We start from the raw sequence: 26,347 nt of genomic DNA, 5'->3' as shown, positions 1-26,347 counted from the left end.
ATCGACGTTGATGTTAATTTTGTTAAGAGTTCTTTTGATCTCGTCTTGCTAAGAATTGCCAATTATCCATTTAAACATTCTTCAACTTAAAGTTCCAAAACTTATCTTAACATGTTTACAAGAAAAAAAGAGTTCCAAAACTTTAAAAGACAAAGAAGGGCGAGGGTAATATTGGGTTGGGAGTGAAATTGTCCAAATAAAACCCATCTATACGGTAAAGCCCAATTACATATCTCACCTAAGGTTTAAACCAAAAATTAATTCGGTTTATTAGTCGGTTTAGTAATTGAATTGGCAAAACCGATATTCCTCGGCTTACCAAAAACAAATCCCTAAACATCATCTACCCAGAGACTGTGGTAATGGAAGTGAAGCATCAGGAACAGTGAATGGCGCTTTGCAACTTTAATCCAATCCTCGTGAGATTCCCGTTGCAAGGATCATCAGTGAGTTCCTTTGGACATTTCAATTTCAGAACTGTATCTATTTAGTTACATCAGATGTTTGTTTGTCTCCTCCCAATTGCAGAAATCCCAGAAAATTTCGAGCTTTTCGTTTCTTGAATCTCCAAGTTGTTTGAGGGCGAAAAGGTTTGGTCTTTGCATCAGGGCAAAGGTAAAAACGTAATCTTTAATGGCTACTTCTTGTTCTTTAGCTTTTAAAACTTGGTTCCGGTGTTATTAAAACACAATATTTCATAATTGTGCATTTTGTTTACAAGTTCTCAGAGACACAAGCCGGAGAGGTGAAGGGAAGTTATGGAGCCATTGTGAAGAGGTTTGTTATTTGCGTTACACAAAGTGAATATATTTGTAGTTTTAACTTATTGTCTGATTCTATATCTCTTTTTGAGTAAGTTGATGTTGTTTGTCTTGATTGATCAGTTGGTAAGTTTTCTTCGTTTGTGTGGTTATTTGTAGGAAGGAGGTAAAGAAAGTGGGGAAGAACGAGCATCATCTGTGGAAGAAGAATGACTCTGCTGGCTCCGGACAGAAAGCACTTAATCTTGTCCGAATGGTAAGTAGTGAAAAAAAAACATATGTTATTTGAAGTAGTCTTTGCTGATTTATAACTCTCAACCGGCAGCTCTCTGGACTCCCAAATGAAAAAGAGGCTGTTTATGGAGCTTTGAACAAATGGGTAGCTTGGGAGGCTGAGTTTCCCATCGTTGCTGCAGCTAAGGCTTTGCAGATCTTAAGGAAGAGAAGCCAATGGCACCGTGTGATTCAAGTAAGTAACATGACGTCATATTCCTCAAATGCAAAGTTTTGCTATAGATGGTACCATGAGCTGATTTTGGTTTAGTGGGAAAAATAAAAACTCCAGGTGGCTAAGTGGATGTTAAGCAAAGGCCAAGGCGCTACAATGGGAACATACGATACCCTCTTGTTGGCATTTGATATGGACGAAAGAGCTGATGAGGCAGAATCCTTATGGAACATGATCCTGCACACGCACACACGATCCATCCCGAGACGCTTGTTTGCTAGGATGATAGCTTTGTATGCGCACCATGACCTTCAACATAAGGTTATCGAGGTATAGGATGTTACTCTGTAGATACTCATTAAGCTTGCGTTGAGACTCGTTTTAATGTTCTGACTTGCAGGTGTTTGCAGACATGGAGGAGCTAAAGGTGAGGCCGGACGAAGATACAGCGAGGAGAGTGGCACGGGCTTTCAGGGAGCTCGGCCAAGAAGAAAAGCAGGAGCTGATACTTAGGAGGTACCTCTCTGAATACAAATACATCTACTTCAATGGTGAAAGGGTTAGAGTTAAAAGATATTCATCTGAAGAAGAAGGTTGATTACATTCTCATAAACGCACGTGTATATGTATATATTACCCCCCAAATACATCTTTGTCTTGATTGTAATTTATAATCTATGGATCAAAATCTCTCAGACACAGTATAACAACAATAGGGTTGGTATTAAAGCACTTACCAACCCTTTATTAATGCTTTTGGTGACTACTTAGCACAATAAGGTTGAATCTTTGTTTACAGTTTGTTGCCATCTATAAGAAAACCAAACCATTGTCTCATCTCTTGGCACAGTAGCACAATAAGCTAAAATGGTGAAATATTACCTTAGTCGTTCTCCCAATCTCAGTCTTGGTTTCAAATCTCAAATATCTAATCCTTTAAAGAAAACATCAACAATCCCTCAACTTTTTTCTGGCAAACTATAATAACAGAATATTATCAATTACATACAAGTTGGTTTGTACTGTCGCAACAGAGTATTATTAACTCTGCTTCACTCTTTCTTTCTGTCTCCCAGATCCATACTTAAAACATCATCTCAGCGTGACATTTAATGCTTCTTCAACCATCAGAAGCTCAAAGCTTCTATTTTGCTCTTTTCTCATTCCCTCCACATTCTCATGACGTTTTATTATGTACACCCATTTACATTCGTCACGTTCTCTAACCAATCTCTCTCCTCTTCTTAGCACATTATCTCTCTAACATGATGATGGTAGCTATGGTCTTGAGCATGGCTCTATAGGTGAGCCTATAGCACCATGTTACTTCATATTCAGTAATTCTTTCGTTGATAGTGGAAATAACAATCAGCTTCAATCCTTAGCAAGAGCACAGATTCTGCAACGGGAAAACCACCGTCGATGTCATCGGTAATCTTATTTAAACACCTTAATTTCTTCTGTTATGTTTTGTTTATATTCTTCTTCTGCCCAAAACAAAATAACATTTTATTTTCTCTTTTGGTGGGAAATTAAAAAGCCGAGCTTCTTGGCTACGATGACTTACATTACACCATGTATTGCACAAGCAAGAGGAGAAGACATCATGAGAGGAGTAAACTACGCTTCTGCAGCTGCTGGTGTTCGAGAAGAAACCGGCCGTCAGTTGGTAAGCCATTCCTTAAACAGAATGATATGTATCATTAAGGCTTGAGTTTCTTAACGAGGTAACATAAATCTCTTTCCAACTTTTTTGGTTGAGGGAGCTATAATAATATTTGCAGGGCAAGTGGAAAATCACGTGAACATTTGTGTCACAAGTGGTGAACATACTTAGGAGAGAATCTGCATCTGATGCTCATCCTTATGATTTCAAGCAGCTTCCTATGCTCTAATTTATGAAATTTACTCCACACAAACGAAGAGACAAAGACAGAGATTTAATCTTTGCACTTTTGCTTATATAAGTGTTTGATAGTTCTTGTTTTTTTTATGCAGAAGAATTGTTGTTATTTTTTTTTGGTGAAGTGAATGTAACATTGTTCTATATAATGATATGAAATTGTTCTTAGTTTAGTTTCTTTATGATTTCATTCATCTCTGATTATCTTATGTGTATAAGCTGATATAGAAGCACTAGGAAGTAGGAAGCTCTGATCGGTGTTGGAGGCTCTGATTGTTTCAGAAGGTCTGGCTATATCTTGTTAATTACGGTCTTACCCTTACAACAATACAAATTTGGACATAATTTGTATTGTTGTGCCGAAAGTGTGCAAGATTTAGTGTAAAGGTAACACAAAATTGGATGGCATGAACATGATATTAAATATTAATGGGATGATTTTTAGGATAGATGGACCTTCACCAAGATGTTGGATTTAGAATTAGTTTCGTTTGTGGTTGAAGAACAAAAACCTACCAAACTAATGGTTTAGCGATTGGAGTATAATCTATTGTGCTTCTAGTTTGATTCTCGTTGGGAGGACAGGTTAACGCCCATGTTATTGGGTATCGCGAAAAGGATTCATTGATATTTTTTTTTCATCGAGATTCAGTCTGAATCACCGCTTGTTAATAAAAAAAAGGAACAAAAACCTTGTATATGATTAAGTAGGTGTCTACAAAGTATGTAGCAGTGATAGATGAGTCAAAATCAATGGATCAAAGCATGTTCATTATATGTCCGCGCATATACACCACCTTACAACCGATGTTTGAGATTCTTAGCGACGGAGCTGCTGGATATTGCATTCCCTCCAAATAGGATAAAAGAAATGCTTGGTAAATGAGCTTGATGGTGAGCACGATTTTCTGGTACAGCCATCAATGTTCTCGAGATCCAGAATAAGTTAATATATACCAAAAGGGAAGGAGAGGAACCGAGCATGGAGCTCCCCCACAGGTTCTAGAGGATGAGAAACATGATGTGTTTCTGGCTCGAGAGGAACGGCTGACGTTACTGAAGGAGATGACAATTACACAATTTTTGACTCAATTATTCAAAATACTAACATGCAATCCTGAGCTGATATTTATAATCATTTTCGTATTGATAACTTTTTTTTTATAAGATAACCACAAGAAGCATTAGTATGGCATGTATTGGCAAGTACAACGATTAAGCTAATAATACACTCACACACATACACTTGTCTTTGAAACAAATTAAAGCACATTAATCACATGTCTTTTAAGATATTAATTTCACATCAACATAAGCAATTTAAATAAAATGTAGAAAGCATGGACACAACATTCGTGAAATAAATATATAAATATTTTTATAACAGTGCATCAGCTTTATATCGCTCGTTCCTTAACCCAGTTCTGGTTTTTATTCAGTCCTTGCTCCTTCATGCTTCAGCCAATATTACCTGCAAAGTACATGAAACAAAAAGATCAAATTTATATGCCTAGAAATATTTATATAACAATTTTTGTTGTCTTACACTAACTGAAGAGCGGTTTGGTCTTCGCGACCTGCGGATGAGTAATGGTGATTGTTAGGTTGCAATGCCGCGACTTGGAAATAGTTCCGTGAGTCAAACGGTTGAGGTTGCGTTTGAGGCGGTGGCATGATCTGCTCGTAGTTAGATCCTCCTGGCATCAGACTCATACTTGGATTGTTCCTCTCATTTTCAGCTATCTATATATATATATACACATTTACGCACATGTATTTGGTTAGTATTTAATCATTCCAATAATCTTGTTGATGTTATAATAAAATAATACGCAAAAACAGACAAATGTGCAAAATACCTTAGCACGAAGAAGCTGGTTATCGTTATGCAAATCAACTTCCTGCACAGACTTTACAAATGAGCCAAATTACCATAAATACAAATTAACAATGGAAAGAAAAGTAGATATAATATGGTTTCTTACTCTCTTCTGCATGTAGTCAATTTCGGCGAATAAGAGTTCGTTCTATAAAAAAAAAAATTAGTAAAAGTGAATATATAAACTTCCTAGTAAATGAATTGACATTGAAGCATTAATTAATTAAATACAGTTACCTTCTTGGATCGGATTCGATTAACACTTCTGTCTAATCTGCCTTCCAAGTTCCTGAGCTCTTTGGGAGACATTGACCCAATCGTCTCACCCATCAATTGCCTAATTAATTTTACAAAAAGTATTGATATCTGAGATAGTTGATACCAGCGTACTAATGAATTAATCAAAAAGCATCTCAAGTCATTTAAAAGATATTAACCTGTTCGAGTTCTGTATGCTGATAATTTGTTGACGCAATTTGGCAGATTCTTGTTGATAATACTTGAAAAAGAGTGAGGTATGGAAGTGTTAGCATTTATATTAGCACATAAGTTTTTGGAAACTTAAAATCGTACTTGTAATATTAAGTTACCTGTGCATTAATTTCTGCCACGGATCCGGTGTTAGAATTATCCGATATTGCTTTCTTGTACCTCTCAATTGTCCCTTTTACACTGCAACATTTTTGCAATGGAATTAATAAGTTGATTAGTATTAACTTTTTTTTTTGGTGCAAAATTAGTATTAACTATACAATCAAAACTAAAGTCACCAATTCGAAAAATATGAAAGAATAACTAAGGGTCAAATCATCCACTTGCTCAGTTGAGTGATTTTAATACGAAACCTTAAAAGCAAACATCGGTTCTTTTGAGTCAGAACAAAATGAAACATAACGTGACATGATGTAAAGAAAAAAGTAGATACAAGAAATAAATTACCGTTGATTAAATATTCCTCAAAGTTGTAACAAATAAAGAATCATTTACTGAAACCTTAAATTTATCGAGCTAGTGATTGGCTACAACTTCCATGCTGGCGAAATTGAGTGACATGATTGGTCTGAACATGTCTAGGGTTTTCTACGTGTCGAAAATCCATTGCACAATGGTAAATCCAGTAGACATTTGATAGTTTATAGTTGTTAACCATCGGATTAATTTAATTGTGATGTAACTAAATGACTTGTCCGAGTAACATCACAACGTTCCATACTTTCCTTATTTGGAATATCATTCAATTACTATTCGACCCATTTATCTTTTTCTGAGTCTTCTGTAAGTATACAGATGCATTAATACATACACATATACATATTATTAAGTACAATGGCATATTATAAATTATGATGCCTGACCCTTCGATGGAGAATCCATAGCCGTTCATTATAGGATCACAGAAGACATCACAAAAAAGTTTCATTTTATTTATTTATTTATTCAAAAGACTTTCTCTGCCCATAGGAGAAAGAACATGAGAAAAGCCCTAACTTTCTCTCCTTAGACCAAAAAATAATTCAAAAACAAAGAAAATGAAATTGCACAAATGTATCTACAGCAAAGATGTTGAAGCAACGCCAACGCGCTTCTTCTATACCAAAGTTACTGATTCAGCGATCATTAATCTTTTTTAAGATTCGTAGAACTATGAAACAATATTAAGTATATCCTTTTATTATTTATCTCTTTGTGTACATGTACACATAATGTGAATTGAATTCTGATTTGGCTTTCTTCAGGAGGGATAATTATATTAGGTATTGACCAAATGTGAAATCTAGTATTAAATGGTCAAAAGTAGTAATATGAGATTTTCGAATTTATCAAGTAATTCATGATGACATAACCTTCTTGTCAGAAGTCAAGAACTGAAACTATCAAAACTTTATATACTACTAATAAATATAAGTGATAAATAAAAGTAAATAATATCTGAGGGATGACGTTATCAAAGATTCTCTAACAAAGACAACAAATCTTACAGAGACCAAACCTAATATTGCGCTCAATACTAACCTCTAAATAAAGGTAAAAAATCTTGAAAACAAGAATATATGAAACGTACGTTCAGCTTAGAAGTCTTTGTTAGCTTTTCTTTCTTTGGACATGAGTTGACAACTGTAAGCTATTAGGAAAACAAGACTTTGTTTACAGCATTCACTTTTGACATGTTTTATGTTTGAGAGAAGAGAAAATCACGTGGATTCTAACAAATATTGGGAATTACGTGTGGGATTAGAGACTGCCAGTCTATTTTAAATCTTAAAACTCCAACTGAAAATCGAAATTTCGTATTGTTTGGAGTTGAAAAACTTGTTTTCTTTTAGCTATAACCACTTCTAACTAATCTAAGCTCAAAGATATTTGATATTTTTCCATAACTGCAAAATAAATAAAACTTAACATTCACCAAGACAAAAACCATATTGTCCTACTTGTACTTTCCATTATTTCTGGCACTAATTAATTTAAAATTTTGGACACTCAATATCTTTCACCTTATTTACTCGCACATACCATCACATGTTGTTGCATCAAATATGATAATTCATGAGAGAGAAAAGAGGCAAAGATGAGAAAGGAAAGTAAGAGAAAGAAGAGAAGGGAAAGAGAGACACAGACATTAGCAACAATGGAGGATGGGTATATGATCACAAAAACAGAAGATATGACCTCATAGTCCTTACGCTCTCAAATTGTTTCCCCAAACTTACTTTTATAGTCATAAAAATCAAGATTTTACCTATTACAACACCAGATCTAAAAATACATCTAAATCTTGGAGTACTTGTTAGTAGGGAAAATAGAAAGTTATAATATATTATATATAACAGAAAGGAGTGATGAAAGAAACCCCAACAAAGTGAATCTTAGTTCTACAAAACTGAATCTAAAACTCCACATTAGAAAACTCTGATTGTTTCTTATTTTCTTTTCATTTATTATCTAACACTCACTCAGATCTCCATAACTTTTGTACCATTTTCATCACTTAATATATAACAAGTTTTACCTATTGAAAAGTCTTTAGTCTAATAAAGGGAAAAGAGACACATGAAGAAGAAGCCAGATCTAGAAAATAATTAAGCACAAAATCTATGAATAAAGTCGCAAAGTAATTAACATAAACATATGTGCCAACAAAGATTCTCACAAGTGTTAAGTGTGTTTATATATGGAATATCAAGAAAAAAGTGAAAAAATAATTAACTCAACACGGAAGAGGGATCGCCCATCAAAGAAGAATAGAATCAAATCTAGCATATAAGATCGAGAACCCTAGTACAGATTCGACCTCTAACATAACCCTAACACGATGACTCAATTTAAAGTAATAAATCTATTAAAAACTATAATTAAGAAAAGATCAGAAATTAATTAAGAAGAGACCTGTTGTTTGAGTACTCATAGAGACGGCCACGGCTAGAGAAGACAATGAGTGCGACTTCAGCATCACAAAGAACAGAGAGTTCGTAAGCTTTCTTGAGCAAACCATTTCTGCGTTTGCAGAAAGTAACTTGACGGTTCGTTGTGTTCTCGATCCGTTTTATTTCGATCTTTCCTCTCCCAGCTTTCCTTTGTGGAGAGGATTCTCCTCCTAGCTCCATTTGGTAAGCCATGTTTGCTGCTCCTAAGCCAAAAAAAGAAAAGAAAAGAGTTTAGGGCAAGATTGATTAATCCAAAATCAAGAATCCAAGAAACCCATAAACACAGTTTCTTGAAACATAGTCCAGATTTATTACGTTTTATACTCTTTTGAAATTTTGGTTCAGATCAAAAAGTTAGATCAGAACAATTCATCAGTTTAATCTTTTGCCGACAAAACTATAAATAAAGGAAGTTAGTTCTATTGATCTTACATTCATAGTATCCAAACAAGAGTTAATTAATCATGGGGTTTTTTTTTGTAGGAAGAAACAATTAAATCTAGATTGTGTGAAAAGACAATTTTGAAGAGCAAAGAAGATGAAGGAATATTGGATCTTGTTTATCTCAAAGAACATAAAAGAATCAAACTAAAACAGGAAATAAGGAAACTAAAGAAGAACATAGATTTGGTATAAGGACCAAAAGAAGTGAAGCAAAGTAATATCATGAAGAAGATAATGTTTGAAAGGATTGGGGAACACCAAATTATTAGACTGACCTGTTGGGGGGAAGAGAGATGAACAAAGAGGAAAGTTTTATTTCTCTTGGGAAAATGATTTTCTGGAAAGTATGAGATTTGGAGAAGTTGCAGAAAATGGAAGGGTGAGGTTGTGCTGGTGAAGAGATGGGTATATACATTTATAAAGGAATAATTAATTTCTCTTTGATTTATTTTTCTCTAATTTTATCAACATTTTATTTTTCCACTTTTCACATCCATATAGTGTCTTGTCAATATATGTAATTACTGTTTCTTTACTCACTAAAACATGATTTTATGAATCAATTCTGAGAGATAAGTACGCGTGATGGGGATTGTACTTTCTAAAACATATGTATGGTGAAAGACTATCAAAATTCAAAGTTGACTAGAGGTAGGTACTTGGTTGATATTTTTGTAAGAGTAATTTAAAATGTAACTCATTTAAAGAAATTTGGATTTTTTTTTTTGGTCAAAGAAATTTTAGATATGTTTAGTTAAAAAAAAAACAAAGGAATAACAAAGAGCATCTAAAGGCTTCACTTCATACGAAGCATGAGTATATCAGCCTTTGAAATCACATGAAAAATATAATTAATAAATAGAGGTCTAATTACCATAAATAACACCCTACATACGTCTAGACTTTTCATAAATATAATACTTATTAAGGTATATCCCAATTTGAGAAACTGTTGAAAAAAGTAAAAAATGGAGGAAAATTAATAGACGGTTTTGTTGGTGGATAGTTCTTGTGTGGTCTTTCACAAAGGTCTAAATGAAAAGAGTGTTCAAGTTGGGCAATCACTCATGAGATACCGACTCTACTTACCATTACTTGTCTTTTCTTTTCATGTGAAAGCTTTTGAGGCCTAAAATCTTTGGGTAAATATCAGTACATTTTTTTGCTACTACAAATATTGATCGTCTTCTTTGTTTTTACTAAATCTTGACCCTTTAAAAGAGGAAAAAAATATCAGTTATGTTACTTATTCTTTTTGAAAATTGATGTATAAGTTTTTCATTGACATTTTTCAGAAAAATTGTTCCACTAAACAAGGTAAACGCATATATCTACTACTTATAATTAGTTGCATATTTCAAAAATGTTGTAAATATATTTAATTATATACATGTATATATTCGTAGAAAAATCTCCTAATGTGATATACTAAATATCATTTTGCAAGAGTATTTTTCAAATGTATTTAGAATAGTAACCAAAGGCTAAACAGTTTAATGAGAAGAGAAAACGACGTATGCCAATAAAAGAAACTTATAGTTAAATGTTCTTTGAAAACAAATTGAAAGTAAATGTTTTAAAGTTTATTTTCTTATATATATGAACTGATTGTTTATAAATAGTAACAAATATGAAATATTCTGTAACCATTCATATATCTGGCTAAACTGAACATTAGTGAGTACCAATATATTTATCGCCAATTCTGGAAAAAAAAAGATAATCAAATGATGTGAGAAAAAAAAAGAGAAAATTAATCAATTGTGAAGAAAATTAACGTACTTTTTACATGTGATTGAGATTTAGAGTTGATGATGTTTACTTGTTGTGATATTGACATTATATTTAACATAAAGGGATAAATTAATTAGATAAATATGTAATAGGTCTTAGGGTTTATAGGGGAAATAGGGAGATGAACCGTACTTGTATGGGGCTGGACAAGACGTAGGGCTTAATTTGGAAAGTTATTTAAGTGTAATGCTTCTGACCCCATTAGAAGGTAACCAGACGTTTTCTATCATCTCCAACTACTATCTCTTTACATTTTCTTAGCTCACCGATGCTAACGGAAATGTTTCTGCTGATATCGCATTTTCCTATTGATTTAAACGGAAATGTTTTTGGGAACAGAAACTAGAAGTATCAATTTTTGTGTTCTCGAATTGACATTATATACATATATATAGAATAGTCAAAGACTCGAGTTGGAATCTGGTTCGTTGATTTCTGTTAGATGGTTAACAATTGACATATAATCATAATTTAATAAAGATTCTGAAATATCGTTCAAAAGGTTTTTTTTTTTTAACGCTGATTTATTAGATCATAATTGTGGAAGCACCGTAGCCTATTGGTTAAGGTTTAAAGGCTTCTACACCTAGGTCTGGGGTTCGAATCCCAGACTATGCAATTTATTGCAGATTACAGGAAATCCAGGTTTCAAGTCCCGGAGAGAGCGGTTTATTAAACAATTATGCAGACTACAGAGGAAAAGCTTGCAAGGGATCTTCAACATGGTGCAAGTAAATCTGGTCATGCGTGGATCTTCATAGAACGGCTCAGATGATGCAGTTAGACGTAGGTCTTCATAAGGCAGATAGTATTGTCGGTTGTCGAATCGTGTATGTAATCGTTCAAAAGGTTTAAGAGTCTCTTAAGTCCTGAAAGACAATAGTTTCCGTAAACGGATTAACATTTTTTCTTGTTTTTACCAACGGTATGAAGGGTTTCATCAAAAGCTATTTTCTTCCACAGCATTTTTTAATAATCGTCGATTACTTTTTTTGGACGACAAGAATATCAACTTTGTATAGTCTCAAAAAATAAAGAAAATAGTTATTGTGTATGTGGAGGAAAAGAAATGTGTAGTTTTTCTAAATTTTGTTGTTTATTGAGATCAAATAAAATATATTGAATAACTGAGGAGCACAATGAATAAATGGAGTAAGGTTGTGCCAAAAGAAGATGGAGAATAGCATGTGATGTGTAGTCTTTGATCTCCATCTTTATGAATCCATTTAGGGTAATATGATAGAGATATAAGAAATCTCTATACATTGCATATTCATATTTATGCTGGAATAACTATATACACCCACTTGCAAGGTGCTTTAGTTTCTTTTGTACCTTTTCAATCTCCTAATTATAATAATTTTCAAACTTAAGTAGGATACCTTCTCTAATATATGATTTTAGTAAGAGTTAAAATAGACTTGGTAAGAAATGTTTAATTAAACATTGCATCTCTATTTCTCTAGCTAGCATGTGAAATAATTGATTGATGTATGTTCTATTAAAATTATAAATTAGTAAATAACTAGATATGTTTTACATCATGTATGTAGATAATTTTATTAGGTCGCTTATAAAAGTTAACTACTCGGTTGCTTTGGGTCAAGCTTTCATGATCGGAGTGGGTTTTAAAAACCATAATATCTTCTCGTATCTTCGACGATGGACCACAATCAAAGGTTGCTTTCTACCACAATTTAATCCCTTTCAAGTTTTTTTTCTTTACACAATTCTGTAAGTCGTTCAATTATTTACAAAGTAAATAAGTAACAAGTGTTTTGTTTTATGGGGTTGACTGGTTTTCAATACATGTAAAAAAACTGTATTTATGAATATCATCGATGATTGTAAACGTTTGATAATAATTAATATTGTATCACTTCAAACTTTTCAAAATCAAAAAGCTTTTTGTTTCGAGATCTAATTGGTCTAAACGCATAAAGGAAAATACAAAATTTTACCGAAGTGAATAATTACAATTTCAAACATCATTAAACAATTTATATGATTTGTCCAATAGTTGTAAATATATATGATTATGAGATATTTTAGTTAAATATAAAATACAGTAACGGTCAAATAATAAATTAATAATATACCATATAATTATAAGATATCAAAATCATATATTATTATTATAAATATCTAAATTATGAGTCCATTATATTTTATAATGAAATTATGTGTATAATACTTATGGTCTTTTATTTTTAACTTAACTGAAACTATGATTCTTTGCACTAGAGATATAGTTCTTATTTTATGGAGATTAATGTTAAAAGTACAAAAATATAGTTAGCTTGATATACATGTATATTAATGATATATAATAAATTATCGGTTTTTATTTAAAACTATAAATATAAATCATTATAGATAATAGTAAATTATTATTAGAAAGTTTCAAACTTATTCATATATTTTATAATTATGATATTTAAGTTTCTTAAAAGTATTCTATGTATCTTAAATTTAAATAATTTTATATTTTTTAAGGTTTAAAATTGTACGAAGTGATAGAAAATGTTATAAGAGAACCAATCAACCGCTAAATCAAATTCATCCATTATGAAATTATGTTAACCTATGCAATGAATGCCTACAATCGAAAACAAAATAATACAGTTTCCAAATAAAGAAGCTGTTGTAGGGACCCTCATAGAAATGTATATAAATTATATGTGCGTTTTCATAATTTTTGATGCATATTTTCTTTTGTGGTAGACATGAAATTTCGTGTAATTGTATAAAGTTCAAAATTTAGACTAAGGTTTTGATATAAAAGTCGCACTCGCATAAGATCCTATGATAAATACCCCAATTCTTTTTTCTTAGCAAACAACACAAAAAGTACATATTGAAGAAAGCTGCAGATCAGAAAAAAAAAGAGCACCATACTGATTTTGAAGTTACTTGCAAGTTTCAAGTTCTCCCAATCAAGCTAATAACACATGAAAATTGTTAAATTTAACAATTTTCATATTTCTTACAATTCGAAATAAGGATCATATAAGGTAGAATCATAAATTTTGGAAATTTTATATTACAACAACAAATATATCCTGAGGTTTTACAGCAATTTTTATACTACAGTAAAGTGCAGATCTTGGGGGGGGGGGGGTAAACCAAACTAAACCGGAAGGAAAACACAAGAATCATTTCTTAGGCCGGATAAAAGAATCACAAATGTGAACCGGATGATGAGCCGTCATGGCTGCTCATATCCCAATTATGTTTCTTCTTGTGCTCGAAATTCTGAAAGCATGTCAATGGCCTCATCTGATATAAAAACGTGGAAGAAGAAACAGGTTAGAGAGGACATAAATAAACAAAATCCAGAAACCAAACAAAAGAACAAACTCAGTAGTACCCTCCACTGTCGCTTGTGGCCCATATGATGAAGAATAGACTCAAGTCTTTTAATGATCTCTCTGAAAGTAGGTCGCTTGGCCGGTTTATCTTGCCAGCATTCTTCTATCAACCTATGGGATACAAAAAAAACGGACCGAACCTAACCGGTTAGTGAGAAATGAACTAAACCAATCTATGATGCAAAACTGTCCTTTTTCAGTTTCGATGGTGAAGAGAGAGAGTAAGACTGACGTTTTAAGTCCATGAGGGTAAAGCTTTGATGGAGCTTTGAACAATGGCCGCTCTTTGCTAGCATAAGCTTCTGAAGCTTCACTGTCTTCCTTTTCAGCAAAGGGCATTCTTCCTTCTATCATCTAAAAAAATCCAACATTTAAAGGAATAAACTACATGAAAAAAGCAGTAAAGAGCAAACCAAAAATAAAAATAAAAAAAGGGTTTTAACTTACCTCTTGAACGATCAAAGCAAAGGAAAAAACATCAGCTTTTGTGTCGTATTCTTCGCTAGTGAAAACTTCAGGAGCAATATATCTACCTATAATGTGGATATAACAACAATAAAATTTAAATCATAACATATACAGTAATCAAGACTCTTGACCAAGCAGATGGGTGAGAGATAAAGAACTTACAAGAAGTGTCTAAACATGTGAAAGGCTTGTCTTCTTTAACAGTAACAAGCTTGCTAACTCCAAAGTCGGCAACTTTCAGATGCCCTGTATCATCCCTCAATATGTTTCTGCAAATAAATAATTGTACCATTGTCAGAAAATAAAAGAGCTTGTCCACGGTAAGACCAAAGATATGGATAGTGTGAAACTCACGAAGGTTCAAGATCGCGGTGGATGATAGGGTCTCCTTTGATCTCATGAAGATAGCTCATTCCCCTATAAGAATCCAAAAGGTAAGAAGACACTCTTATAATCCCTAAGAACATTTATAAAACGCGCATACCTTGCAATGTCAAGGGCGTATCTAACAGCAGTTGCTGGTTTTAGTTGTACTTTCCTTTTGAGCAACTCACGCAAATCTCCCTGAAGAATGTTTCATCAAAAATGAGATCTTTGTTTCGAGAAGCGAAATAAAACAAAAAAAGAAATGTAACAGAGAAAGTCCATACCCTAGGCAAGTATTCAGTAACAATCATCATAGGATTGCTTTGAGTTACAGCACCAAGAAACTGAACAATGTTTGGATGCCTTAGCCTTTGGAGCAACGCAAGCTCGTCATGGAACTTCCTCCTGCACGCACCAAAACGATTATGGTAAAGAATTGGAATCTGAAAACTCATTAGTATCTACACAAGATACTATTCCCACTTACACTTGATCATCATCGCTTAAAACTTTATCATCGAGCTTTTTCACCGCGACTTGAATCCCACGCCACATTGCCATACAGTAAGTTCCCTGAATATAAAGAAGGTTTTCAGTAAAAGGAGCTGAACACAATCGGTAAGAGAGATCCATTAATGACAATGTTTTTAAACCTTTGTTATCTCTTTGCTTTGAGTGAAATCAAGCTCACTAGGATTGATTTCATATTCAGGAACCTCACGAGGAGTCTTCACATGCATTGGAGCCATCTGATAACATACAAAAAGTGTCAACAAATAACGAATAAATATAATAAAGAGAAACAATCAAAACACCAAAACCACATTCTTACAGGATGTTTAGCTCCATGAGTCTCGAGAATCTTGATTACATCAACGTTCTTGTAGAATATCGCATCTGCAAGTGGCTGCGTTCATCAAAATGTATTAGATTCCATCATTACACAAACAAAACCAGAGAGATCTTACGAAGAGTTAAAAAGGGTTTTGTTTTTCTTCTCACCGTGCTTCCCCAACGATCTTTAGGATCAACATCTGCTCCCCGATCGAGAAGAATCTCGACGACATCCTTCAACCCCTGACAAGCCGCCACGTGGAGAGCAGTCCGATCATCAATGTCTCTGTAATTAGCATCGATCCCTGAATCGAGAAGCTCCTTGATCCCTTCGACGTCGCCTTCGTTACACAGATACATAAGCCTCACACCGCCGTCGATCTCCTCTCCGTCCTCCAGCACTTCCTCCTCCGAGTGAATCGACGGCTCCGGGATCTTCTCCGGCGCCATCGACGACTGCCGACCAATCGTAAAACGCGGCGTTTTGTAATCATCTTCCATCTTTTAAACTAATTCGATCCTTTAAAACCCTGAAAGCTCCGACCTTTGAGGAAATCTCGACGAGGGTATCAAGAAAAGACAAACTGATTCACACAATCCGATTAAGAGATCGAAGTGTTGGTTTGGTTTATATAGGTGTGTCGTGTGTGGTGCCGTAATGTAGAAGAGAAAGCTGGTCGGTCGTTTAAAAAGTCGTCGGGTAAGAAGGAGAGAGCCAGCTTCTGTCTGAGCGTGTTTGTGTCACGTGAACTTTAAGCGCGTGAGAGGACAGTTTCTTTTGGAAAGGAGACGTCATCTCTGTCGCTACCACGGTAAGAACGCGTTGACGAAATTAAATGAAGGATCTGAGCCGTTGAGTTTTGACAGTCAGGTTGGTAATAACGGTGTGGATGATTCCGCACGTGTGATATTCGATTCGTTTGAAACGATAACGTTTTGCTTTCGCCGACGCATTTTTGTTTCTGTAGCCAACCTGGTTTGTTCGAGTTAAAGTAGGTACCTGTGGACAAAGACTTCAAGAGGATACGACATAAGAGAAACATTTCAATTCTATTTCCTTTTGATTTCCCAAACGATTACATTATTTTTCCACTTGTTTAAAATTATAAAAATATGAGTTTGCAGGCCACTTTAGTTGTCTTTTATATATTTTTTTATAATAGCCACTTTAGTTGTCCAAGGAAAATAACTAATTGGATAAGGTTTCATGTTAAGTATGTGATCTGATTCATTGATGTACACATTGACTAGGTTAAGAGATTGACATCTTCGTAAAAAAAAAGAGATTGACATCTTCATCCTCATCTCTTTTTCTAGTTTCATTTTACAAAAAGTCGTCAAATTTTACTATTCAACTTCACAACATGTGAAAATTGTATGAGTTTAGCATCTTTTTAATGCTTAACTATTTTTCAAATATAAAATAGTTCTTAAACTTTGAAACATGTACGTATTATACATGCAAGTTGCTAGGTCAATATTCTGACGTTCATATTTTAAGACTTGTGCATATAATATAGGTAATCAACTTGTTTGTCTCTCAGCTAATGACAAGTTGTCTAACATACATTGTGGTTGATAATTTTATAATAGTTTCTTATCTCTTAACTAAAATCCAACCGTTTGGAAATTTTCTAACTAATCTAGTAGCAGATGTCAACTACGTTCCAAATGAATTCCTCTTTTGGTAGAGATACTTTTTAAAGCTCCTTTTGTTAATTGTTATGAAAAGAATATTCTCACCAGATACCTATATGCTTCTTTTAAATTGACATATACTCCCTCCGTTTTATTATTTGTCGTTTTAGACTTCGGCACACAGATTAAAAAAACATTTAGTTTTGTATATTTACTAGATAAAAACATTATTACCAATACACCTAACTACATTTCAACCAATTAAAATATATAAAAATTAATAAATTAATAAATTTTGCATTAAAACAATAAAACAATACAAATTTTGAAACAAAAGATTTATCATACAACGACAATTAATCTGAAACGGAGGGAACACTATTTACTATAGATTTCATAGCATCTTAATAATTAAAATTTCGTTTGACAACAAAAAAATATTAGATTATCTACGTAAACAGTTGATCATTAAAAAAAATATACACCCAACTTTTAACAATTCTCTTAACATTTACACCCAAAAAAAACTTTTAACAATTCTCATCCTTTGATTTCAATTCAAACGTTTTGGGATAAGTAGTTTAGTAGCAAATGTCAACTACATTCCAGATTGACTGCTTATTTTATTATTTCTAAATCATCCTATTATCATTCTGAATCTCTGATAAGAATCCAATATTCAAATCCTTGAATAGCTCACCCGTCTGCCCGTCTTCAAGACACAAGAGATAAGACCAAACCAGTTAACTAACCTAAAAGAATAGTCCCATAAGATACATATATTTTTACTTATATAACATAAGCAAATTCATTTCATATTGTCATCAAATCTTATCACAATACCAGAAACAAACAAGAATCACACAAACGCAAACATTACATATAAGTAACAAGCATGAACCAATCCATCAAGGCATCAACCATGGAAATCATACTACACTAAACCAAGACTACATCCCAACATGCCCTTCTTCTCTTCATTCTCCTGCGTTTGTTAAGTGGCGCTGCGTTTTGTACCCCTAACAGCTTCACCTAAATACCTTTTGGATTAATCGTATGAAGCCTTGACATTTTGACCCAAATGTTATATACACTTAATATGAAAAACTAAAAAAGGCCTCACTACTAGAGCAGCTCTAGTAGAGCTCGAGAGTCGTTTCTTTTGGCTAAATATGCAAACTTCATGCGACGCTTTTAGAGAAACTGGTGCAGTATGCCGCGAATTAGTATCGTAATTTTATTCGATGAGTAAAGAAGAGATGGGTACACATGAGTTCTTATGCAAAGTATATTGAGACCTTTTATTACAGACTCAGAACCGAACTTTTAGTCTTTTTTTTCTCAAGGACCGAGATTACACACAGCCACTTTCTCCCATGACTCGAGAGTCTTATCTTCTGTATCGGTCTTGCAGAGAGCAAGTCGGTTTAACCGGAAACTCAGTCCATCGAGGCTGTTATCGAGTGTGTAAGCTTTCTCCCGCGCTTTCTTCTTCCCTTCTTCATCTAACTCGGCGTAAAGCAGACTCAGATGCGGCATGTAAGCTGCGTTAGCAAAAATGAAGTTTCGACATAAGACAAAAACAAATAAGACAGCTAATAATACCTTAAGACAACTAATGATCTACAGCTTTGAGTTCCAAAAACAAGTTTTAAAAGACAAAAGAGCTTACGTGTGGTAGTGGAACACTTGAAATGGTTCTTACAGTGCTCACCAGCTTTCATGACCTGTAAATAAACAGAACAGCACATAAAAACACATATCTTTTTATCAAAAACCAAACCCAAGGTCATCCCTTTGTAATGATTCATCAGAAAGGTCGAATCTTTGAAAGTGAAAAGCTGGGATTTTTATTTACCTCAGGGGTGGATTTGAGAAGCAAGAAAACGCATTGGTAGAAGAAAGTTCCGGTGGAGACGCGATCTACCGTAGCGGTGTAAGCTTTCAGACCGTCACAAGCTGATTCGAACATCTTCTTCGCCTCTTCTGCCGTCAGACTCGTGGCTCCGACGACGGTGACGTGAGGATCGAATCTTGGGCCAGAGAACTCGGATCTCAGAGCTTCCATTAGCTTTCTGAACCGCGGCTCCGTTTCATCGTCCGGCAATGCCCACACCGAGTATACGTCCTTCTTCTTCTTCACCTCTTCCATGATTCCGTTGACTTTGCAATCCAGACGCAAACGCTATTTGATCCCAGAAGAAATGGCGTTAGTTCTAAGGAAGAAGAAGGCCTTTTAGAATTTGGACTATATCTAATGGGCCTATACGAAGCCCAATATCATCACCTCTATTAAGTAGTTAGTTATTTTCGATCATTATGGTAAAAAAAACAAAAATCTTCAGTTCACCACCACTAGGCAATCAAGAATCACACACTCTTAACTGAAATTGAATCAAAGAAGCATACTTTCTTATGAGCACAATCGTCTGATACAATCTGGAGTTCATGATCACGACCGCGCTGTGAGATTAGTTGGCTTCCGGAATCAGACGACGGCTCCCATGACCTGAAACTTCACGAAGCAATAATCTCCATCAACGAAAATCGAACAAGAAAGACTGGAGAAGAACAACAAGGATAAAGGTGGAGGATTTATGAAACTTTGAGGTGAAGATTGCTCCGAGGACGAAGAAGGAGATGCAGATGAACGTAACCCATTTGAGAGAGATTACTCTCTTGGAGACTTTGTGCTTCATCGTGGAGAGCTTCAGAGAGAGTCAGAGAGAAAGAGAGAAATCTTTGTAAAGTATAAAACAATAGTCAAAAACGAAAGTGTTGGACGTTGACCGCGTTGACTCAACGTTGCAGACATCGTGATGTGCGGTTTATGGGCATTTTACAAATTGTCCCCACATAGGCTTGCTTATAGCAATTTTTTTAAATAAATTATTTTCAAGTTTTGATCATAAAAATAGATTATAAAAAAAAATATCAAAATATTTCATTTAATAAGTAAAAAAATTTTAATATTTTAGATATATAAAAAATAATAAAAATAAAATAAAAAATAATAATTTTTTTCTACTTTTAAATTATATGTTTTTAAATTCGAATTTTTTTATAATTTTTTTTATAATTTTTTTTTTAAAATTTGTGGTAAGAACGAAAAACCTTGGATAAGCTTACGAACATAAAATGTCTCAAGATTCATGAAAGGAAAAAAAACAAACAAACAGTGTGTCACGGGAAGGGAGCTGTCCTCTTCATATCTGTCTCAACAACATCAATCGCAAAGCCTGTCCTAAACCGAACCCAATAATCAGCAATCAGATTCTTTTTCTCCGGTCCGCAAATCCCTTCCCGTGACGGCTTCAACGATTCCGTCGAAATTCCATGTTCTTCATCTCTCTTTTTCACCAGCTCCGGTTTTATCCTCCCGAGACTCACGTCTTGTGGCGAAACCATTAATGATGGTGCACCTAGTGGTAATCTATCTCCTTTAAAAGACAAAACAAGAAACCCTAAATAAATATATGGTTGGTTTACTATATCAAATATATAGTAAATTATTACCACGATCGATTTGCCATGTACACCAAAATTTTCCGTAAGATTTGGCAAGATTCTTAAGCTCCGGCTTCGCAACGAGCTCTGGGACCCTTGGAGTTACTAGAAGAGCCATTTGGATCTACAAACAACACTCGCTTCTATTATTTTTGACTATCCCGTAAATAGCAAACATTTTGAAAATGTTTCGAAATCGTAAAACCTCGTAGTCATGCGAGTGCCAAAGCTTTTGTTCATCGGGTGAGAGACTTTGGAATAACTTCTCTGACACTATATATTCGATCCCTAGAAATTTAATGCAAGAACAAACAAATTCATAAATCATACTACTGTAATTCAAAAGTCATAATCTCCAATTAAAGCTCTAGCCTCTAGCAGTCAAAACGTTTTAAACACACTTATACCATACGAATAATCAATGATTATACGCACGTAAATCTGCATGCAGGCACATCCATTAACCGTCTATGTAAACAGTTTCAAAGTTATTAGTTGAAGTTCATCCCGAAATTGTACACGTCACAAGCGTAAACAAACAATAGAGGTCGAGGTATATATGTACCGATGAGATGAGCCTTAGAGGAATTGGAATCGTAGACAGCACATTGGAGAAAGTCTTGGTTTACACGGTGACCGTACATATGAACCTCGATCTGACGGCCAGGATCGTGACTATAGCAAGCGAATGAACACACATGTAGACTCATTTGTTTGATCGGTTTCATAGACTGCAACATAGCCGTTCCTTTGTCTAACATTGCCGTTGTGGTCTTCGTCGGATCTCCCATAGGCTCCTTACCTTCTCCGGTGCTTGCCGGACACGCCACCGGAACTTTATCACTTGACGCCATCGTTAAGCGACCAAAAGGCCTTGTTCTGTGTTATGGTCTTATAATAGAGCGAGAGAGGAGTGATGTTGCATGAGGTAAATATGACGTTTTTGATATGAATGTGACACTCATTAGAGAAAACTGATGCGGCGGATAATAGCCAAGTTAATGTTGGCATTTCCGGACACTGTCACACGTGGTCGATTCTTAAGCTCTGGACAAAGTGTTGCACACTTGGCAATGTTTCTAACTCCCTAATTTTGTGCTTTCTTTTTGACAAGTTCCAAATAATAACTTCTGAAAATTTTGTTTTATTTTTATTTAATGGCTTCCAAAATTGAATTAGTTATTTTAAATATACAATGAGACAGTTTGCCATAAATATGAAGATAGAATCTTTTGCATTAAAATGAGAGAAGAGATAAATATAGCTAAGGCCCGGTCAAAGCAGTACCTATAATTTATGTATACATACCATGCATGTTTACTCTTTTCGCGGGTGTATCCAGAAACTTATTTAGTATAAGGCACACATAACAAATATATTGATTAGGGGTAAATTATACACTAACTACTTAAAGAAAACAAAAATGAGTGGATCATATACCACACCCTCATTCAAACTTAGTGCGTCCCTGAGCTATTTCCTTAGAAAAAAAAACTCAAAAACCAAATTATCCCCTTTACTTCTGATTGATACAACTAAACCTCTGATGACTAACTTAACGTAGCCACTAATTTGTTTCTTAACGAGAGCTACTGTTTTGCAAAGCTTTTAAAAAGGAGCCGCTTTTAGTAATTTCACGCAGCGGTTTATCGGTATATCTAACCGTGTTGTAAACCCATGCACCCGCAACCGCACCAAGAATTGGAGACGCTATGTATATCCATATTCCTTTGTAGCAATTGTATACCATTGCAGGTCCCAAACTCCTTCCAGGATTCATCGAAGCTCCCGATACCGGTCTGACAACAAAAATATACACAGATGTGTAATGTTTTAGTGGTGAAAGAAAAATATGCACAGTAGTAGCAATTAGCAAATAGAGATGTTATGAGTAAATATATTACCCGGCAATTATCACGTTAAGTAGCACAGTAGACCCTACTGCTAGTCCGGCAAGTTCTCCAATCTGATTGTTACATATGGGTCCACTTTTAATTAGTTTCTCAAAGATTACAAGGGTCAAAGACTACATGTGTAATTGCTGAGGTCAACGCAACAACACATACAAATGAAGAAAGTCAACTAGAAAAGGACCTTTTCAAGTATTATTATTTTCCTAGGAGTGAAAATTTAAAATCAAAGATAAAAACTAAAGTATAAACTAATGTACGTACTACGTAGTCCATTTTCATTAAAAGCAACCTTAAAGTACATTATTTCCCTGATTAGATTATTTTAAACTAAAGTATATGAAAGGAAAATATATTAGCTAAATTAGCTAAAGTAGTAAAACAAGCATGCTTTAAAATTGCAAGAATACCCAACAAATAGCCATCAACTTTGAACATATCTAATTTCCATGCAGTATATCATTTATAAGAATATTGTGAAATACCAACCGCTCTATTATCGGTGGCGACGCCGGAAATGATGAACATTAGGTAGAAAGTGATGATAAACTCTATTACAAACGACTGTAAATCTGATCCCGCCGGCAATGTTCCAACGAACACGTCATGTTTCCCACTGCAAACGTCTTGATCAAGTCCGAACAACAGCCGCAAAGTCGCCGCGGCAAGCGTCGATCCGATCACTTGCGATATCACATAAGCAGGGACCTAAAATATAAAAAAATATAAATAAATTTGAGAAAGTTTCATTTAATGTCGCATTAAGAAAAATGGATCAGTTTTGAAAAACCCCCTTAAACTGTCTAAAATTTGAAGTTCTAAAGATGTGAAAGGAAAACTTTAGTTTTGTATTAATAAAAAGTTCGTTGTACAATCAAAACAATGTTTTTTTTTCTAGCTAGCTAAAACTTAGAACTATTATTGGTTAAAATTCTTTAAAATGTTACATATTATAGAAAAAAAATACAAAATATTTCCGTGTAACACAATCAAGACGACAGCTAAGCTAGACCTATCAATCACAAAACGCCAAGGTTCTAGTTTGTTCATTAAACTCAAATTGACACATAAAAACAAAACTTAATCGATATATATTTATGTGTGCATGTGTTGACCTGTTTCAGAGGGAAACGGCCGGAAGAAGCGAATGCTATTGTGACGGCCGGATTGAAATGAGCGCCGGAGATGTGACCAAGAGAGTAAACAAGAACCATGACGGTGAGTCCCCAAACGATGGCGATCCCTGGAAGAGTCACGGCTTTGTCGTGTTGGGCGTTCACAGCCACCGATGCACAACCAGCAAATATCAAGAAGTAGGTTCCCAAAATCTCAGCCATCAACTGAATACGGAGCAATTATAAAAGAGAGTAAAATAATTTATCAGAAGAAATGAATCAAGCAGAGAGTGAACACCAAACATATAAAAGGTTCTTGAAGATTGAGAGTTAAATTTTCACATAAAAAAAAGGATTGAGAGTTACAGAAGTGAAAACCTTTTGTAAGAAAGGGACAGAGATTGAGAGGAGAGAGTCTTGTTTCTTCATGGGTTTTGAGATGTGAATAGCTTCTTTATGTTGTTGATGTTCGTGTTCTTCATTGATGTTCACCACCACCGCTCCTTCTCTGGCGTCGCCGTGGCCATTTCCCGATATATCCGCCATAACAAAGAAGACGATTAAAAGAAAAGAAGATGATATCTTTGAACGGACTGTTATGACTTGTGTGAAAGTGTTTGGTGGCAATTATCTTCTATTTATTGGCAAATCGAGAGGGAGAGGGAGAGGGAGAGAGAGAGCGAGAGAGATTAGACTTTTCATGATTTAATATTGACCATTTAATATTATCAATTACAGATGAAATGTATTTGTATCTTTTTCATTAGTACTTGTGCCTTGTTAAGAACTTACCATATATTTTTCCTTTTGACAAAGGAAACAAATTAATATATTGGCTTATTTATTATAACAAAATGTCCGCCAAATTTTTATCTGGATAAGATGTAGATTTTGAAGAAAAATATTCTAATTCTCTTGATTAAAATTTTGTAATATAGTATTTAAAATAATGTTGTCTAGTGTCTCCTATATTTCTTTTAAGTTGAAAAAAATCATTTACTTTTTTCGACGTCATGCGGTTATAATGTGATCGCCATATCATTAAAGTCGTAGTTATCCATATTCATTGGATAGAAACTTCCATAAAATACTGCTATATTATTTTTTCATGCTTTAAATTGAAGAATATGTAAAAAATGACTTTCATAAAATACATCAATCTTGTCGGGGAGACAAAATCTATATATATGATTTTTTTTCCTGGTCGTTTTTACAAGACAATTTATGATAAAATGTAAAAGGTTACAAGTTTTATTTTGCAAGTTATGAGTTAATAATAAGTAGATAATACGTTTTCTTATATATCAAATTTCTAGAAAATACTGAAAATTGTCATAAATAAGTTGATTTCTAAAAACGTCGATTTGTAGTTGTTATTTTGAAAATATTCCTTTTAAGACCACATAATTGTATATGGAGATTCGAAACCAAATATTAAACTTGAAACCAAATATTAAACTATGTATTTTATTTTATGTTACATTTATTATCTCCAGTGTTGTATTTTGGATCAACATATATTGGATGATAACTTAAAAGATTTAAGTATGCATCCAAAATTCGTCTAAAAATGAAATGTTATACAAAATATTCCACGATGATTTTTATAAATATTAGGAACATAATTAACAGGAACATTCTCACAATTGTTATTTTAATTTATTTAGTTATTAAGTAAATATATTGATATTATACACACATTTATATGAAAGTAATTTCATATTCAAAGAGCATCCACAATGGGAATATCTCAAAAAGTTTTTATCATATATAAAAAAAAAAAATTTGAAAAAGAGAAAAAAGATTGTAGAAATGTTAGAAAATTCTGTCAAACCAGATATTCAAAAGAAAATTGAGATACCATCTACATATTTCACAATATAATTACCTTATATTTCTTGCTTAAATTTTAATTAAATAATTAAATAAAATATTAATATTATATTTGACCACTGACATCCTGTTTTCTAAACTTAATATCCATTACGGAATCCTAAGATTTTTGGATACTCGTAATGGTATGTTGCGATCATCCCCTCAACCTCAAGTCTGATCATATGTTGGATGTTGAGACACCCAAAATTGTTCGTATCAAATGGACCACACAAAAAAGAACTTAGGTCATGCAAACTTTATTATAAATATATATAAACTTTTACCAAAAAAAACTTTATTATAAATGGGAAATCGAAAAAGATGTCTGTCACATGATGAAGTTGATGAAGGCCTCTTCAAGTCTTCAACTACCAACCTTAAATAAAGACATGCTCTACATAGATTTATATATATGTATCTATTAAAACGAAAAAGAATCATCATAAACGTTCGAGTTATTTGAGTCTAGACGCCGGAGTGGTCTAGGATGGGTCGAGACGAAGAATAGTCTATGTAACTATGGGTCGGACCAGATCATGTCGAATACTTTAAACATGTAAATTATTATTTTGTTCGTCTTATCCATCCAAACATGTAACTAATTATGAG

General features: G+C 33.9%; 6 protein-coding genes across 12 annotated transcripts; 1 reads left to right on the top strand and 5 right to left on the bottom strand.

Annotated features, from left to right (window-relative positions):
* Window positions 1-289: 289 nt before the first annotated feature.
* LOC106431504 (pentatricopeptide repeat-containing protein At4g18975, chloroplastic) lies at window positions 290-2,005 on the top strand. Its single transcript, XM_013872329.3, has 7 exons — window positions 290-446; window positions 529-615; window positions 722-777; window positions 921-1,017; window positions 1,087-1,230; window positions 1,327-1,539; window positions 1,610-2,005. Exons 1-7 carry the CDS (start codon window positions 390-392, stop codon window positions 1,805-1,807), a joined length of 852 nt encoding a protein of 283 aa, XP_013727783.1. The 5' UTR covers window positions 290-389; the 3' UTR covers window positions 1,808-2,005.
* A 2,304-nt stretch (window positions 2,006-4,309) lies between these two features.
* On the bottom strand, window positions 4,310-9,284 carry LOC106373304 (floral homeotic protein AGAMOUS). Of its 4 annotated transcripts, none has more exons than XM_048775766.1 (9): window positions 9,136-9,283; window positions 8,379-8,619; window positions 5,582-5,663; window positions 5,429-5,490; window positions 5,229-5,328; window positions 5,098-5,139; window positions 4,972-5,022; window positions 4,659-4,855; window positions 4,310-4,583 (listed from the first exon to the last, which is right to left on the bottom strand). In XM_048775766.1, exons 2-9 carry the CDS (start codon window positions 8,606-8,608, stop codon window positions 4,580-4,582), a joined length of 768 nt encoding a protein of 255 aa, XP_048631723.1. In that variant the 5' UTR covers window positions 8,609-8,619; window positions 9,136-9,283; the 3' UTR covers window positions 4,310-4,579.
* A 4,369-nt stretch (window positions 9,285-13,653) lies between these two features.
* On the bottom strand, window positions 13,654-16,474 carry LOC106431413 (integrin-linked protein kinase 1). Its single transcript, XM_013872248.3, has 12 exons — window positions 15,862-16,474; window positions 15,692-15,766; window positions 15,513-15,608; window positions 15,347-15,432; window positions 15,144-15,264; window positions 14,978-15,057; window positions 14,848-14,910; window positions 14,656-14,762; window positions 14,473-14,558; window positions 14,258-14,379; window positions 14,025-14,136; window positions 13,654-13,933 (listed from the first exon to the last, which is right to left on the bottom strand). Exons 1-12 carry the CDS (start codon window positions 16,192-16,194, stop codon window positions 13,835-13,837), a joined length of 1,380 nt encoding a protein of 459 aa, XP_013727702.2. The 5' UTR covers window positions 16,195-16,474; the 3' UTR covers window positions 13,654-13,834.
* Window positions 16,475-18,545: 2,071 nt separating this feature from the next.
* Window positions 18,546-20,175, bottom strand: LOC106431217 (cyclic phosphodiesterase). 3 transcript variants are annotated; one of them, XM_022708788.2, is made up of 5 exons: window positions 19,936-20,175; window positions 19,710-19,846; window positions 19,190-19,516; window positions 19,004-19,058; window positions 18,546-18,875 (listed from the first exon to the last, which is right to left on the bottom strand). In XM_022708788.2, exons 2-5 carry the CDS (start codon window positions 19,779-19,781, stop codon window positions 18,673-18,675), a joined length of 657 nt encoding a protein of 218 aa, XP_022564509.1. In that variant the 5' UTR covers window positions 19,782-19,846; window positions 19,936-20,175; the 3' UTR covers window positions 18,546-18,672. The 3 variants fall into 3 exon arrangements, with proteins under 3 accessions (XP_022564509.1, XP_013727507.1, XP_013727559.1); XM_013872053.3 differs by having other exon boundaries at window positions 19,741-19,846; XM_013872105.3 differs by having other exon boundaries at window positions 19,741-19,840; window positions 19,936-20,158.
* A 10-nt stretch (window positions 20,176-20,185) lies between these two features.
* LOC106431126 (oil body-associated protein 2B) lies at window positions 20,186-21,848 on the bottom strand. 2 transcript variants are annotated; one of them, XM_013871968.3, is made up of 4 exons: window positions 21,404-21,841; window positions 21,044-21,126; window positions 20,848-20,962; window positions 20,186-20,771 (listed from the first exon to the last, which is right to left on the bottom strand). In XM_013871968.3, the coding sequence occupies exons 1-4, from the start codon at window positions 21,690-21,692 to the stop codon at window positions 20,515-20,517; spliced, it is 744 nt and encodes a 247-aa protein (XP_013727422.1). In that variant the 5' UTR covers window positions 21,693-21,841; the 3' UTR covers window positions 20,186-20,514. The 2 variants fall into 2 exon arrangements, with proteins under 2 accessions (XP_013727422.1, XP_022564563.1); XM_022708842.2 differs by having other exon boundaries at window positions 20,339-20,771; window positions 20,851-20,962; window positions 21,404-21,848.
* A 325-nt stretch (window positions 21,849-22,173) lies between these two features.
* On the bottom strand, window positions 22,174-24,554 carry LOC106431042 (aquaporin NIP1-2). The gene is made up of 5 exons (XM_013871864.3): window positions 24,242-24,554; window positions 23,864-24,088; window positions 23,238-23,456; window positions 22,743-22,804; window positions 22,174-22,637 (listed from the first exon to the last, which is right to left on the bottom strand). Exons 1-5 carry the CDS (start codon window positions 24,407-24,409, stop codon window positions 22,418-22,420), a joined length of 894 nt encoding a protein of 297 aa, XP_013727318.2. The 5' UTR covers window positions 24,410-24,554; the 3' UTR covers window positions 22,174-22,417.
* Between the last annotated feature and the right edge of the window lie 1,793 nt (window positions 24,555-26,347).

The sequence above is a fragment of the Brassica napus genome, chromosome A1 (genome assembly GCF_020379485.1).
Source record: "Brassica napus cultivar Da-Ae chromosome A1, Da-Ae, whole genome shotgun sequence".
Taxonomy (NCBI): Eukaryota; Viridiplantae; Streptophyta; class Magnoliopsida; order Brassicales; family Brassicaceae; genus Brassica; species Brassica napus.
Note: the sequence above shows the minus strand (reverse complement) of the source record. Positions and strands in the feature narration are given on the sequence as shown.